Source organism: Solanum dulcamara, chromosome 6 (assembly GCF_947179165.1).
Source record: "Solanum dulcamara chromosome 6, daSolDulc1.2, whole genome shotgun sequence".
In the NCBI taxonomy this organism is placed as follows: Eukaryota; Viridiplantae; Streptophyta; class Magnoliopsida; order Solanales; family Solanaceae; genus Solanum; species Solanum dulcamara.
This window is the reverse complement of record NC_077242.1, coordinates 8951331-8968968: the sequence shown is the minus strand read 5'-3', so window position 1 is coordinate 8968968 and position 17638 is coordinate 8951331. Positions and strand designations below refer to the sequence as shown.

Sequence of the window (17638 nt, the reverse complement as noted above, 5' to 3'; positions counted from 1 at the left end):
GGAGAAATGGCAGAAGAGAAATTCAGCTAAATAATTTGTTAAATTAGGAGATTATTAGAAAAAAAGGTGGTAGATTTGTAGCGATTTTACTTTATGGGTTTGAATTTAGTGGATTTCTGCAAAAAGAAAAAATTGTATTACATGAGTACTTGATTCCTTTCGTCTAATGAAATTTCAATTTGGTTTTAACACATCAATATCCTTTAAATTTATGAGTAAATTTCATTCAAATATTTGAATTATAATTTATTTTAATTGAATACGTATTTTAATCATACATTGTCCAAATTTTCAGGAAAAGAATTATTCATATTGTCAAGTGTATATTGAGTAATTAATTAACCACATTAAATATGTTGTATGATTCAAAATGAATGAATTTTTTAAATTTCAAAAATGTATTAATTATTTACCCCCAAATTACACTTCTTCTTAATAGCATTTTCAACTACTTTTAAATCTCAAATAATGACCATCTCTATTTGTAAAAAAGAATTTAGGAAGAATCAAAAGAATGATATTGACAAACTATTTTTTAATTAATATTTTTAAATTATTATAAAATAAATTAACTTAGCAAAATAAGAAATAGGGAGTAAGAGAAAATAGAAAGGAGCAAATGAATTTTTTTCTATGTATATTTATATTTGCAGTGGCTATTTATAACCACTGCAAATGAAGAAAGCAACAAATTGATATAAGTTGATTCCTCAACTTGGTGGGACAAAAATTAGTGGAGGAGAAAAAATAGAAGAAAAAGAGGGAAATGTAGAAGGGAAAAAGGGGTAGGGAAAGTGACATCCAATTACATACTACTCCCTCTTAGATGTCCACGTGTAATTAAAAAAACTTTACAAGAAACAATATACATAGTTATCGTAAACATCCATAAATATTGTGCCTCGTTAAAACCTTACTAGAAAAAATCCAGTGGGAAAAAGCCTAGTGAAGGAAAAAGAATACATACATCTGGTAATACGCCTTGAATGCTGCCTCATTAAAAGCCTTACCAGGAAAAACCCAATAGGACAAAACCTTGGTTAAGGAAAAAAGAGTGCAACGCGTATTTTACTCCCCCTGCTGAAAACTTCATTTGATATTTTGGAGACGACGCATTTCAACCTTATATCTTAGCTTCTCAAAAGTTGATGTTGATATTACCTTAGTGAATAAATCTGCAAAATTATCACTTGAACGAACTTGTTGTACATCAATATCACCATTCTTCTGGAGATCATGTGTAAAGAATAATTTTGGTGAAATATGTTTCGTTCTGTCTCCTTTTATGAAGCTACTTTTCAATTGAGCTATGCATGCGGCATTGTCTTCGAATATAATTATGGGTACTTTGACATCATTTTCTAGACCGCATATTTCTTTGATGAACTGTATCATCGATCTCAACTACACACATTCTCTACTTGCTTCATGAATTGTTATTATTTCATCATGATTTGAAGAAGTAGCAACAATAGACTGCTTTGAAGATCGTTATGATATAGCAGTTCCTTCGTGTGTAAATAGATAGCATGACTGAGATCGAGCTTTATGTTGGTCTGACAAATAACCTACATCTGTATAATCAATAAGGTCTGCACAACCTTTGTTAGTATAAAACAAACTCATATCAATAGTACCCTTTAGATATCGCAAAATATGTTTGATACCGTTCCAATGCCTTCGCGTTGGAGATGAACTATACCTTGCCCGCAAATTAACAGAAAATGTTATCTCAGGTCTGATTGCATTAGCAAGATACATAAGTGCATTAATAGCACTGACATATGGTACTTCAGGACCAACAAGTTCTTCATTCTCTTCTATGGGTCGAAATGGATCTTTATCCACTTCAAATAAACGAACAACTATTAGAGTACTTAATGGATATGCTTTGTCCATGTAAAATTATTTTATGATTTTTTCGGTGTAGGCAGATTGGTGGACAAAGATCTCATCTGCTAAATGTTCAATTTGCAGACCTAGACAAAGTTTTGTCTTTCCAAAGTCTTTCATCTGAAATTCTTTCTTTAGATATTCAACCGCCTTTCGGACCTCTTCAAGGGTTCCAATTAGATTTATGTCATCAACATAAACGGCGAGTATAACAAACTCTGATTCCATTTTCTTAATAAAACACATGGACAAATGACATCATTTATATAACCTTCATTTATCAAGTACTCACTAAGGCGATTATATCATATACGCCCTGATTATTTCAAACCATATAATAATATTTGCAGTTTTATTGAATACATCTCCCGAAACTTAGTACATGCTTCAAGCAATTTTAATCCTTCTAGATTTTTCATGTAAATTTCATTATCAAGTGAACCATAAAGGTAAGTTGTAACTATATCCATTAAATGTATTTCAAGATTTTTATGTACAGCTAAATTGATAAAATATCAAAAAGTTCTTCCATCCATAACAAGTGAATATGTTACTTCATAGTTGATCCCGGGTCTTTGAGAGAATCCTTGTGCAACAAGGCGTGTCTTGTATCTTACAATTTCATTTCTCTTATTTTATTTTCGCACAAAAACCCATTTATAGCCAACTGATTTTACACCTTCAGGAGTTTGGACTACAGGTCCAAAAACCTCACGTTTAGCAAGTGAGTCTAATTCTGATTGAATTGCCTTTTGTCATTCTGGCCAATCATATCTATGTCGACATTATTTGACGGAATTAGGCTCAAGACTTTCACAATCTTGTATGAGCTTAATTGCAATATTATATGCAAAAATAGTATCCGCCGTAATTTTTGATTGATCTAAATTTATCTTATCACCGGTAGAACTTATTGAAAGTTCTTCGTTCACTTGAGTCTCGAGTTCACCGATTTCTTCAAAAATATCAGGATTACTAAAATTTTGACCTTCTTCGAGGGGTTCTTTAGTAGCATCATTTTTGTTATTCCTTATGCTTTTCTTTCTAGGGATTTTATCCTTTGAACCCAACGGTCTACCATGCTTCAAGTGTGTTTGAGATTCAGAAGCTATGATACTAGTAGATGGTCCTTTTGGAACATCAATCCGGTTAGGCATATTCACTGCAAGGATATATGACTTAGTTATCCATTTCAAATCAGTAAATGCATCTGACATTTGATTTGCTATATTCTGTAAGTGGATGATGTTCTGGACCTCCTACTCACATGTGCGGGTATGTGGATCAAAATGAGATAGTGATGAAACCTTCCACGCAATTTTTCTTGCGAGGTCTTTTTCTCTCCCCCTAATGGCAGAAAAATTATTTCATCTAATCGATAATCTGCAAATCGAGCAGTAAATAAGTCTCCTGTCAACGGTTCAAGGTAGCGAATTATAGAAGGTAAGTCAAACCCAACATATATGCACAACCTTCATTGAGAGCCCATCTTTGTACGTTGTGGTGGTACTAGATGCACGTATACCGCAAAACCAAAAATTTGTAGATGTGCTATATTTAGCTCATGACCAAATACTAATTATGATGGAGAGTATTTATTATAATGTGTCGGTCTGAGACGTACAAGTGCTGCTGCATGTAAGATAGCATGACCTCAAAAAGTAATTGACAATTTTCTTTTCATTAGTAGAGGTTTGACTATCAATTGTATGTGCTTAATAAATAACTCTGCAAGGCCATTTTGAGTATGAACATGAGCAACAGAATGTTCAATTTTTATCCCAATTGATAAACAATAATCATCAAAAGTTTGAGATGTAAATTCTCCAACATTATCAAGGTGAATAGTCTTAATTGGATAATCTCGGAATTGCGCCCTTAATCTTATTATTTGTGCTAACATCTTCATAAATGCCAGGTTACGAGATGATAAGATCCACACATGAGCTCATTTAGATGATGCATCTATTAGGACCATAAAATATTTAAACAATCCATTAGGTGGATGAATAGGTCCACATATATCTCTGTGTATACGCTTTTTAAAGTCAGGAGATTCGATGCCAACCTTCAGGATTGATGGTCTGGCAATTAATTTGCCTTGATAACAAGCAACGCATGAAAATTCATCATTCGTAAGAATCTTCTGGTTCTTTAACGAATATCCGGTTGAATTTTTAAGAATTCGTCTCATCATTATTGATCCAGGATGACCTATTCGATCATGCCATAGCATAAATGTATTTAGATTAGTAAACTTTTGATTTACGATCATATGTGCTTCAATTGCACTATTTTTTGCATAATATAGGCCAGCCAAAAAAGTTGATAATTTTTCCAAAATATATTTCTGGCCTGAGACACTCTTAGTTATACAAAGATATTCAGTATTCATTTCATTTAGTGTCTCAATATGATATTTATTTCTGTGGATATCTTTAAAATTTAACAAGTTTCTTGGGGATTTAGAAGAGAATAGTGCATCGTCTATAACAATCTTTGTCCCCTTAGCCAGAAATATAGTAGCTCTTCCGGAGCCTTCAATCATTTTTGAATTACCAGAAATTGTAGTAACATTTACTTTTCTTCTAAGCAAGTTGGAAAAATATTTCTCGTCTTTAAAAATGGCATGAGTTGTTCCACTATCAATTACACAAATATCCTCGTGATTAATCATTGATCCAAACAAAATTTGAGGCATATCCACATTTCCCCTTTTGTTACCTTCTTAAAAATATAGCTCAAAGCGATGGAGACTCGTGCTGATAACGTGTTATAAAATAAATTAACTTAGCAAAATAAGAAGTAGAGAGTAAGAGAAAATAGAAAGGAGCAAATGAATTTTCTTTTATGTATCTTTACATTTGCAGTGGCTATTTATATCCACTGCAAATGAAGAAAGCAATAAATTGAGACAAGTTAATTCCTCAACTTGGTGGGACAAAAGTTAGTGGAGGAGAAAAAATCGAAGAAAAAGAGGAAAAACGTAGAAGGAAAAAAGGGGTAGAAAAAGTGACATCCAATTACATAATATAAATATCTTTCTTAAAAGGTTTGTTACACCTAATAATTATATTGGATTAGAAGGTGTACACAAAAGCCCAATTGAGCTTACAATTATGCGATGTTACGTAACTTTTCTTACGCATTAACTTAGCTATGAATTGAGCACTTAAAAACACTTAATTATACTCCCTCAATCCAATATTAATTGTCATGTTTATTAAAAATATTTGTCTCAAAATAGTTGTCAATTTAAACAATTAAGAGAGAATTGATTATCTGTTTTCAACTTTGCCCTTAACATCAATTATTCTAGAATTAAGAGACACGTACATAGATATATATCAAAGAATTAATAAGGGGTATATTAGTCAAATAACACTCCTAATTAATATTTTCTTAAGGATTGTGTAAAACTTTATCATGACAACTAAAATGGGATGGGGGGAATAGGGGTGTACAAAAACCGAATCGAAAAAAAATGTTATTGGTTTATTGCTATTGAGTTAACAGTTAAAAATTATTGGGTTACTGGTTCGGTGTAGATTTTTTAATATTGGATTATTGGTAAATCGATAACCCATTAAGACTATAATAATTTACCATTTTAATATTTACTCATACACAAATATCAAACAAAAAATATAAATATAAATATATAATCACTATATCATATTATCAATGTCCTACACAATTCACAGTTCACACTGTATTTATCCTTTAGGCTTTGCCGCTTTAGGTTTACAACGTCAAAACTCAAAACCTAAAGAGCTAAGAACAACGACGGCTATGGTTTGCAAGTTGCAACGACAACGACAAGGGTTAGGCGACGGCTAAGGCTGTGAATTGTGAGTTTGATTTCTCTTTTTTAAAAAATTCTCTTCTTCTCTTTTTTTGATTTCTCCTCTTCTCCGTATCCATTTTCTCAAAAAATTCTACTTCGCTGGTAAATTTGAATTCGTTGGTAAACAATTAGGAGATTATTTCATCCTAATTGGGGTTAAATCTGATGAGCATTTGAATATTTTTCTTAAGAAACTTTTTTTCCTTTTTAAGTAAAGTTCAAGATTTTCGAAAATTGTTGGAGCAGTCGTATTTTTGTTTTAAAAATATTTTCTTATTGGTTAAACCAAAAATCGAACCGATAACAAATATCTTATTGATTTGATTATCGATTTAGTGTATTTAAAAATTAAAAATCGATAAACCAAATTGATAATACTTAAAATCGAACCAAACCGATTGAAACACACCCTAAAGAGGGAGTGTATTCAAATGCTCAATTAGAGCAAGCGGGAAATCATGCTTACTTTTAACCGGGTTAGTACTTTACTGGTTTGCCTCCCTCTTGGGTTTGTGGGCTTGGCTTGGTTGGAAAGGTAAAGAATTGCACTTGTAGTCAGTTTTCACCGTCTTTTTTTTTAATTAAAAGAAGTTTTCACCGTATTATTTGTCGTATTAAAAAAAAATCAAATTATTTAATTTCTAATAAGTATTGACAAACTTCAAATAAAACCTTTCTCAGATAAACAGAGAGCTCTCCTGATTATTAATTTTTTCAAATCATAACATTTCAGCGCAAATGTGACTTACTGTAATTTGAGTCTAAAGTTAGGCTCGGTAGTTTAAATTTTAGACATATGAGTCTGAAATTCGAGACTATCAGACCAAACTTCAAACAATAATTTGTATTTTAGATGTGTATATCTTAATTTGATCCCGAATTGGTTAAACTCACAAAAACTTATGAACTTCGAATATATTTTCAATAGAAGTTGCCCCAAATCGACTATCTGTACACTTACCCCTCAGAAAGTAACTGGTCCAGCCCATATTATTGTGTCCAAGCCTCCCTAGTCCCTACACTTCAAATGTCTGTCGGTAAATTTTATCAACTTGACAAAAGTACTAAATATTATGTTGGTAATAATTTAATTAACTCAATGACAGAAAGGTGACACAAAAATTTTCATGTTGTTGAAGATATAATGAACACTTGAGTTGGGTAGTTGTTACTACAAAGCTAGACAAATAATCCTTTAATGAGCTATAATTTGATAATTTTGTCCTTAACTGAACCAAATTGTTGAGCACAAACACATTGCATTTACTTCAAACTCACCATTCTTCTGAACAAACCAAAAGAAGGCGTGCTTAAAATTGTCATGATTTTTTCTGCGCTTGAGGAAAAAAAAAGAGATTTTGTATGTTTAGTCTTTGGTTGGACAAGAATTCCCCACCACAACATAGTACACATGGATTTGCATTCAAGGGCGTAGCATAATGATCCACAGAACCGTGAGATTTCAGATTTAAAATTTTAGTTACTTTCTTCTTATATGCTCAAGCTTTGATAGATAGAATTTTATTATATTGTTTTTTCATCCTATTCTAGTATTAAATAACTCTATAAAGTAATAAGACTCAAATTTAGACTTTCAAAATATCATAAACAAAGTTAGTTAAGTGAAATACACCCCTAATAAAAAATTTCTTTGAGGTTCTGTTAAGTCAATATAGGTCAAATAAAATGAAACGGACACGGAGTAATTTGTAGAGCGCCAATAAGAAAAGGTGATTTGAATGCAAGTTTATTTTTATTTTTGAAACAGAACCAAACATCCTCTGGCCTACTAGTCCATGCTCATTAAATGAAATGGCATTGAATAGCTTCAGATTTGTCTCCCATTTGAGTCTTCTTTTCACGATTCTTTCACCTCCTTTACTTAATTTTCCAACTTCCTTTCTAGTTGAGTAGTTGGCTCTATTTAATGCCTACTTCAATTTAATGCTACTACCATTTCCCCCCCTTGTTCCTTAAGTTCAATTCCTCCCCTCACAATTTTCACAATTTCCCCCCATTCTCCTTGCCTTTCATCTTTCAAAATCATAGTATAGTAACAAGTAATGAAAGAGGGAAATTGGAAGAGGATATGTTGAAGTTGCAAGGTATATCATACGAGATGTTGGTGCGGTTCAATGAGAAAACAGTTGTCAAACAAGATTTGACCCTACTTTTTGATTGAGCCGTGCCAATATCACGTGTCGCTACTTTAAAATTTCTAAGTCTTATATATATAACTTGAGTGAAAGGAATATAATGTTCCCTCGTCAAGTATTTTTTTATTGGTAGGTCGCATCCAATATTATTATTATTATTATTATTATTATTATTATTATTATTATTATTATTATTATTTCGTTATTATTCTTTCTGTCATCTACCATCACTATCTCGTAAGTAGGTTGAGAAGTGTTTTTGTTATTTTTTACTAGAAAAAAGATAAAGCTAAATAAACAGATTATCATTGAAATTTCAGTTTGAAACTCGTGTAATTAATCTATTTTTCTTGTGGTTAACTTTTTCAATAATAGTATTTAAAGAGTCGTTGCATAATTTATGAATTCTGCTTATTAGAGACCAAAATACAAGAATATTTTATGCTCATACCGCGCCTTCTGATGAAAGGAGGAGAGGATGGATATTGTTTAGTACAACATTCATTCCTAAGCGCTACTACTAGTTAAGACTAAAAGCTAGTAGTGAGACTTTTACTCTGTAGCCTTATCTAGCAAAAAGCCTGTTAAAATGTGTGTTGGTTGTAGGCAAGGGTGGAGCTTCAGAGAAATACGAGGGTTCGAACGAACTCAATTACTTTTAAATATCGATATTCATTTCTTAGTTTGACGATTATTATATATCAGATTAAAATTATTATCTAAACTCATAAACTTCAAATCCTGACTCTGCCTCCGAGAGTAAGAGTAAGAATGATACGTGATTCAGAATTCTGGTTGAGTTAGAAGCCTAAGGTTATATTGTTTTGAATCTATGTTTCTTTAGACAAAAGGAAGATAGGAGTGTCCCAAGCACAGATTTTATTTTTTTTACATCAAACCAAATAATTTAACCTTAAGATTTGAGAATACATATAATCATGAATAAGTAACAAATGTATACATGCTAGGTATATGTGTTGTATTCATTGATTTGACGTACATATTGGATGTGAGTAAATTTTGTTACTTCAAACATAAATATTATTTTTTGTGTTTTAATTTGTTTGTCTGATTTTGACTTGACACAAAATTTAAAAAAATAAAAAAGATTTTTGAATTTTGTGAATGTAAAATATCACATGAAAAAATAAAATTAAAAAATTTGTTTCTCCGCTTTCCACTTCCCTTCCTCTTATGACTGCTCAAACTATTATCAATAAAGGAAAGATATATTCTTTTCTACACACACTAAAAAGGAAAAAAAAATATCGAAACAGACAGAGTAATAAGAAAAGGAACAAAGCTAACTAAAAAGTTCCTTTTTTCCAGCAAAATTTAAGTTCATTAAAATGTGGTGTTGCTATGCTTATTTTACCAAGTAATTTTACTGTAAAATCTGTAAAACTTAGCATATAAATATTTTCTAATACTCCCTGAGGTCCCATTGTTACTTTGTTTTTTGCTTCTCGAGATTCAAATTGTGAGTTTTGACTAATACTTTAAAAAATATATTTTTATCATATAAATATAAGAAGAATTGTAATTTAAATCATTTTGTATTTTTTTTAATATCTAAATTTTAATTGTAAATATTAAGCTGACCTAATTTAATTTAGTTTCAAAAATTAGTCAAATTCATTCTAAAATTAAAAAATGATAGTTATTTTGGGAGGGAATATCAAATTGTAGGATATATATAAACTGCAGGGCTAGCTAGTTCTCTGTGTTAGTGTGTTTCACTATACCAAGCTTTTTGAGCCTTTTTTTTCTTTTTTGATTTTTTACTAGGTTTTTATATTCGTATTAAAGTTCAATTAAATTTGTATTTCACGCATTGCAATGCTCATTTTCTGGGGGCAACGCTCCCAATAAGATCTTTTCTATTCTTAGGGGCTCGAACTCAAATTTTCTGATTAAGAATGGAGAAATTTCAACCATCCACTGCAACCTTAGTAGTTTTTTGAGTGTTGGTAGTTGCAATAATCATCTACTCATCTTAAAGAGTAATATTTGCTTATTTTCCCATGAATAATATTGTAGAGGTTCCAATTTAGTTCCAACACTTTGTGATACTATTGTTGTTTCTCTTCTTTTGCCCTAACCAAAATAACAAATCAACAGGAAGATTTGTTCTGCTTTATATGTCCATAAAACAATTGGATGTAAAACATAAACATATATATATATGTGTGTGTGTGTGTGTGAGTGTGATGTTGCTATTTTGGATTAACTATTATCTCTATTTATTGAATTGTAGTATAATAAATAACTTTTATGCATAAATTTCTTGTAGTGGTAGTCTTTTTGAAACTATAAAAAGAGTAAAACCATGTAAATGATTGGGAAAAGTTCTGTTTTTCTCTTCGATTGGGACAAACTTGTAGATGCAATTTCTTTTTCATTAAAAAAACTGATTGGTTATAAGTTATAATCAATTATTCGCTCAAATTTGCTTCAACATTTCTTTTAATGAAAGATATGTCTAAATATAGCTTTAATTTTGAATATCCTATTTCAATTCAACTTCAAAAATGCTTTTTAAAATATCATCAAATTCATTTTCAAACGCCTGAGGTTACTGTTACTTGGTAAGTATTAGAAAATGAGACTGCGGCAACGTATGAGTATTTCAATACTTAGCATTTTGGCCCCTATTCACAACATTTGGCTTTTACATACCAGGGACCAGATTGAAACTTTAGTCAATCCTTGGGGACTGAATAAGTAATTTACTAGAGGTCATTTCTAAATCTCTATGTTGGACTAAACTAGATGATTTTATTAAGTTGAATGAGCATTTGAGGAATTAATTCGATATGTGACAGAAAGTTAAAGAAATTATCATCCAAATTTCAGTCTTCCTTCCTCTTTCTTCCATGATTAATGAGCCATTAAAGTTTTAAAAGCTTGATTTAAAAATTTGACATACAGCAAATGTGAATCTGTTTGAGCAAATTATATATCAAAAAATTTAAAATATCGAGAGGATTTCATTTCTAAAATTTGGAACTATTTAGAGGTGATTTTGAGTTGGTCGGAATTGAAAAGTCAATATATATTTCAAGTATAGTTAAAATACATTCAGCTTTTTGAGTATATCATAATGTATAATCAGTGTATAACTCATGTATAGATAAGTTATATTGTATAGTCAATTTATACTTTTTATGACTTGTGGTTAGTTTTTATGTAAATAAAAATATGATTATTTTTATCGTAAACTAATTACTTTATTGTATATATTTAAAACTATTCCAGTTATATTTAAGGAATACACACATGATCTTAAAACATCTTTAATGTATATACATATATAAATATGTACTCTATTATATAAGAAATTATAATTGATAAATATGTGTATTTTTATCAGTTTGGTTTGACTTTTCTTGATTAATAAGAAACACAATGCAAATATTATCATTTTTTAAAAATTTAATGTCATATTAAATTGATTTTACTCAACCTATCAATTTGAAAAATTTCCCTCTCATTGATGCCACCAATTCCCCTACTTGTATTTATAAAACCAATCAATCCAATTGTTAAAGAATTTAGACATCATTCTCATTGATTTGACAAATGTGTCATGTAATACATTTAAGAGAAACCTGCAAGAAAAGAGTACTATCTTGAACTATTAGTTGTAACATCACCTAATACTTGTTAGTAGTTGAGATATCAACTAATATTGCCTACTATTTAATAAAATGGATCCCTTACCACATATATTTTTGAGTGAATTATTGGCAATATCATTCCTTAATGTATCTTGTTCAACTAATATAAAAAATATGCTTTACCAAATAGCAACAATGACAAAAACGAAAGATGGGAGCTAATTCAAGATTTGAACTTTATAGATTCTAATTTCTCAAATGGCGATCTCAAGTGGTAGTAACCATTTCATAATTTCATTATGGTGCATTATTGGAGTGAAATGCAATGTCTCCACCACATTTCAGCAAATAAAGAGAGTTCACAAGTTGGTGGAAGGGGAGCAGGTCCACCTAAAAAATGACTTGCATTTATTAAGAATTTCACAATCCAATGAACTATGACTTACATTTTAGCCTAGTAGTAACACAAGAAAGAGTGGTGAGAGCCACTGCCTGCTTCTTTTGCAAGCGGTTTGGCAGTCGTTCTTCTCTACAAAAACGGAGAACGTTTCCCAGCTAGGCCCTCGGTACTCTTTCTTTAGTGTTCCCTCCCTCTCTTCCCTGCTATATCTTTCTCTCGATCCACTTCTCCCTTCGTGTATATCATATGTATATCTGTACTCTAGCAATAAAATGAGAAATTTTGACTTAAAGCATCTATGCCATCTCCTTCCTGAGTTTGGAAGAAATTAATGCATGTGCTCAGATTGCAGCTTTCCATAAAGCCTTCTCCCCCTCCCCACACCGCTTGTGGACCTCCTTTAACCTGTCAATGGACCTGCATATCCCGCTGCAGGTCCAGTCAAATGAAGCAACACAGACGTTGCCTGCCTGAGCCTTCCATTCACAATCTGCAGCAATAGTGTAATGCCTTATATAAAATTTGATAATACGGAGACGTAACTGAATAGATTTATGAGTCATAACATGCTGGAATTAACTAGGTCAGATATGTCCACAATTACATTCCACATAAGTATAACTCAAAAAAAAAAAAAGGAAAACGTTTTACCTGGTGGAGTTCCACAACATAATCTGCGATCATCTATATGCTGCACGTCAAGTCCAATGAACCAAGCTCCCAGTGACACATCCTCATTGGCATACTTATGTAGTACATGCCTGCAAGCGTCCGAAAAGATTATGATCAGAATTTCAAAAGAAAAGGGAAATATTCTATTAGGATGGTTTTCAGTTCATGTACTTGGGGAAAAAAAAATAAAGAAAGGAAAATACTAAACTGGTTCACTGATATGTAGGAAGCCAGGTCCTTCGAAATGGCATATATTTGGCCAGTAGCATGACGGAAATACTTGTTTCCCGTCTCTCCAAATTTCCAATATTCCGGCTCATGGTATCTTACTCCCCTGTTCAATAGAAAAGAATAAGATGCTAAAGTAATGTTAATTAAAATTAAATTCATTGAGAAAATAAACTGCTTACTTCTGAGCTAGCACAGGACCAGATTTCATGCACCCAATGTACACACGAGGCTTCTTACGATGCCTTACCAGTGTTTCTGCTAGTGTACCTGACAATAGAAAGACAAAATGAGTTCGATCTAGCAAAGAAAATAAACTAGTCAAGGGACACCACTCGTATCTGCACTAACGAGTAAGTAAATTTTTAACAAACTTTATCCAGCTTCCTCTTAGGATGTATGCTATAAAAAAATTATATGTTAATTTATTACGGGAAAGTAAGATATATAAGATGAGTACAGTATTGCCAATGTGGAATGAAAATGTCAAAAATTCAGTTACCTATATTTACATGGACATCATCATCGACTTTGACATAATATTCTGCATCCCAAAGCTTAACAGCAGTAGCAAAGTAAGTCTTTGTCTTCGCGGACAATTCTAGATAACCCTCGACATGATCCTGTTTAAAGGCAGCAGAGTTATGTACCAACTTTTATTTATGAAGACAATGTCATATAATTACTACATATTGAGGTAAGTATAGATAGAGGATTACCAAGCGCAAGAAATCACCATGCTTCCTGTCCTCAGCTTCAATAGCTCGGTCCAGTATACCCCCTAATGTGGCACTGTACAAGAATTTTATAGCTTTGTTAGTCAGCACATTAAAATTCAATGTTGTTTATTCATCTGTAGAGAAAACCGATAAACATTTGCAACTTCTTAAGTTATGACCAATGGACCAAATGAAATTCAGTTGAAGTACTCAAGCACTAAACTAAAAGAGGGACCCTTGCCCAGAAGAAGACAGCATGTTGCACTATATATATATATATATATATATATATATTGCTTAATTTCAGAGTACAAGTTAAATCTATCGGCAAGCCCAGATGTACTTCCTCTTGCTGCTTTGACAGATATTAGTTCCAAAACTCAACTTAAGGCAGTATAGGCGGCCCATGTATATTGGTTCATACACAGCAGTAGAATTTGTCTGATGTACCTTAAAGCTCCTAAATACAGACCAGTATCAAATGTACTTAACAGATCCCAATTACATGGCGCTCGAATATAAATCAAATGAATATTCCAGTTACATGGGAACTCCAATATAGTGACCACCCATCAGAAAATTAAATCAACACTTCAGACACAAGTTACAGTTGACTGAACTGCAGGAACAGGACGAAAGAAATACGCGACTAGATGAACTTTTGATTAACAGAAGCAATATGAGTATGCAAACACCTACCCGTGACCAATGACAAAGCGCATGATGATTCCTTTCTCTTCTTCCAGCTTCTTTCTTTTCTCACCTATGTGGGATATTTTAAACAAGGTCAGATATCAGACAGAAGTAATCTAGGAGTGAAAAAAAGCATGGAAATAGTCCATACCCTGTGGCATCCATGTAGCACGAACCGAATCCCTTCTTTTTCTGCTACTAAATGCGGTGTTTATTCCTACCACCATAAAATATTTTCTCTTTTTAGGTGAATCGCCCTTCTCAATGTCTCCTGATATAGGAGCACCACTAAGAATCGACTCCTGAGCTGACTTTGCAGCTGCCAATTCCATCTCCAAATTTGAAATTGTTTTGTCTAACGTCCTGTATAAGATGTGCAGTTATTAGTCAGCATTCAGATCTCAATGCAAGTTACACTTAAACTCACTCCCTCGGTTTCAATTTATTCGTCTTACTTTCCTTTTTAGCCCGCTTATAAAGGAACGCCTCATTCCTTTTTTGGCAACTCTTTAATTTCAATTTTTCACGTGGCATGTTTAAAGACCATAATATTAAAGGACATTTTGGTACATTTTACACATCTTTAGTTTCAAGACCATAAGATTCAAAAGTCATTTTTACTTTTTTAAACTCCATGTCAAGTTAAAACCAAGCAAACATATTGAATCGGAGCAGTACTAAACAATTGTTGGAAACAAAAAGAGCGTTGAGCAGAACTCACTGAAGAGCATGATGTGTCTTAGAAACTTCCCCGAAAACATCTTTGGATACCAGTTTTACATCTTTCTGCTGTAACTAAAACAACACAAGATCGAATTTAAGATATCGAGTGTAAGGGGACTAAACAAGATTGAGGCTTAACTCGGAGATTTGCGTTCAAAAACTAGACTGTAAATACTCACAAATTTTGTATTGCAACCTTCTGAAATTAAGTTTAGTCTTTCAGCTTCTACTGCAGCTGTTCTTGTAATACCGCCTTTTGTTTCAGGAATCGTCCACATTCTGCAACAACAAATACTTATGTTATTGTGGAATAGAATCATTTTTCCAAAAGTATTAATCCACAAAGAAAGATCATTTTCCGTATAATATTTGCAATATCAAAAGAGTAATGGTCCAGTTCCTTTTTCTCAAAAATTCCTAAATCCTTATTCCTATATGACATTCAGCATATTTATTATTTAAACATAGTTGAAGATTTCATGGTTCAAATAGTGATCAAAGGTTTATTTTGAGGCCTAAAATACACAGTTCTGTAAAATCTCAACCAGAACGTAATTACAGATCTATACCTGCTTTTTCCATTTTATTTTTCAAATTGCCAATAAACAAAAAGGAAAAAATAGGGAAAAATATCAGATAGAAAATTCCAGGGTTGATTTCTCATATGCTCGGTCAACTAAGTATAGTTATTATTTCAAAAAGTCTTTTTTCTTCTGAATTCCAATTTTCTTAAACAAAGAAAGTGTTTTCATGCCATAATTATGAGTGACCTCTGGAAATAGCTAAAGCTGTACAATATCATTCTTGAAATAACAATTTTACCAAAAATTCTTCCCACCAGATTCACAATGGATTAAGTAAGAAAAAAGGGAAAGATAATCAAAAATTGGTTGAATTCACAAAGTATCAAATGTAAAATTACCTGGCAGTGAAGAACATTCCAGCACAAAAACTACCTATACAAAGAAAAAGAGTCCATTTTTGAGAAATAACACTTCTTGAAGTCCCTTCAACTCTGTTCTTGAAAGTCATTTCCACAAGCCAATACACCCTTTTTGATCAAAAACCCATATGCAAAACTCAAAAACAGAACAAAATCAATGACACCCACAAAGCAAAAAGAAGCTATAATCTCCAAATTTGAATTCTTGGAACAAACTTTGAGGAAGATTCAGTGCTATAGGAAGGAAAAAAAGGATGCCTTGTTCTCACTTCTAATTTGTTCCTTTCTTTTATCTTTTGCTTTGTTCCCTCTACTCTCTCTCTCTCTCTCTCTCGCGAGATATATACACTAATTGTTTACATATATATAACTACTTGTGGTACACTTTGCAGGCAAGGGACTTGGAATACAAGTGAGAGGAGACTTACTAACTGCCCCAGTTTCATATTACTACTAAATTTACCAAAAGGTCCCTTGTCAGTACTATGGACCATTAATATCACTTTTATTTAAATTGGGATCAGATTCTTGAATAACTTGTAACAGTTTTTTTTCTATACTAATGTGATATGAATCCCCTTTTCCTTTGTTTTTTTAGGTTTTCGCTTAGTGTTAAATACTCGCATTGAAATTCGAATTAAATTTAGATCATGCACAACATAATTTAATTGGAGATGACACTTCCAACATGATTTTTTCCATACTCAAAAATTAAGTTTGATGTCTAGTTAAGAATGAAGTAATCTCACACTGCACCACAAACACATGTTAGTTCTTTTCCTTTTTTAAAAAACTTCTGTTGAATGTGAATATATGCTTGACAGTTTAGTTTCAAAGACAGGGGAATCAATACAGGGACATACATTAATATGTGAGATTAATGGAATACATATTAATCACTTGACATGTGTAACCACGATGACTATAACAACATACTCAGTGAAATTTTACTAGTGGGATCTGGAAAGGGTAAGTATACGTAGACCTTACTATTAACTCATAAAAATAGAAAGGTTGTTTCCGAAAGATCCACGACTCGAATCACATATATTAATATGTGAGATTAATGGAATACATATTAATCACTTGACATGTGTAACGACATTTGGCTGAATTATTTTTCAAGCGGTTGTCTAAAGGAAAATTATAGAAAAAAATAATAATTAAATTTAGTACAAATTAAATATTAGTATCCAAATAAAATACCCCTTAAAAACTTTGTCTATTTTTATGTTCGATTTCTACTGTTTTTTTCTTAAAGGGATAAAAGATTATCAAGTTTCAACTTTGTTTCTCTTGTGGGCCTTAATCTAGTAAACTTCCTATTTTGTACTTCAGTTAGTTATCTTCATTCTTAAAAAATGGTTACTCTTTAACACATTACATTATATTTAACTTATTTTATAAAATGTAACCTTGATGATGCTTAGACTAGAAAAATAGTTACTTTGATTTAACTTCTTTGTTTCTTCTCCTCTTTTTGTGAATGTTTGGATATGGTTCTAGAAAATTGTTTTCGAACATATTTTTGTCCGTGTTTAGGCTTAATCATTGTTTTAAAGTGGAAAACAAATTTCTTGAGCCATGCTTTTTCCTCCCCACTAAATTTATAAAATAATTCTTTAGAAAGAGGTTATTAGATATGATATGATGCTCTTCATCTTTTGCACTTATTAAGGACATGATTCTTGATGGAAATATATGCTTTCTCTCATATTTGTTTTGATATGCTTTACTTGAGTCG

General features: G+C 31.8%; 1 protein-coding gene across 2 annotated transcripts; it reads right to left on the bottom strand.

Moving 5' to 3' along the window:
• Positions 1–11901: 11901 nt before the first annotated feature.
• Positions 11902–16243, bottom strand: LOC129892323 (probable beta-1,3-galactosyltransferase 2). 2 transcript variants are annotated; one of them, XM_055967894.1, is made up of 11 exons: positions 15874–16243; positions 15131–15230; positions 14950–15017; positions 14380–14591; positions 14235–14298; positions 13536–13608; positions 13319–13439; positions 12999–13086; positions 12797–12922; positions 12568–12677; positions 11902–12406 (listed from the first exon to the last, which is right to left on the bottom strand). In XM_055967894.1, exons 1-11 carry the CDS (start codon positions 15981–15983, stop codon positions 12258–12260), a joined length of 1221 nt encoding a protein of 406 aa, XP_055823869.1. In that variant the 5' UTR covers positions 15984–16243; the 3' UTR covers positions 11902–12257. The 2 variants fall into 2 exon arrangements, with proteins under 2 accessions (XP_055823869.1, XP_055823868.1); XM_055967893.1 differs by having other exon boundaries at positions 14950–15023; positions 15874–16242.
• Between the last annotated feature and the right edge of the window lie 1395 nt (positions 16244–17638).

What these genes read in the sequence shown, in the direction of transcription:
- LOC129892323 (XM_055967893.1), bottom strand. Translation starts at nt 15,983, where the DNA reads ATGACTTTCAAGAACAGAGTTGAAGGGACTTCAAGAAGTGTTATTTCT. An exon ending in CGCTTTGTCATTGGTCACGG is followed by an intron (nt 13,609 to 14,234) that starts GTAGGTGTTTGC and finishes ATTCTTGTACAG; the next exon opens with TGCCACATTAGGGGGTATAC. An exon ending in GGTCCTGTGCTAGCTCAGAA is followed by an intron (nt 12,923 to 12,998) that starts GTAAGCAGTTTA and finishes TCTATTGAACAG; the next exon opens with GGGAGTAAGATACCATGAGC.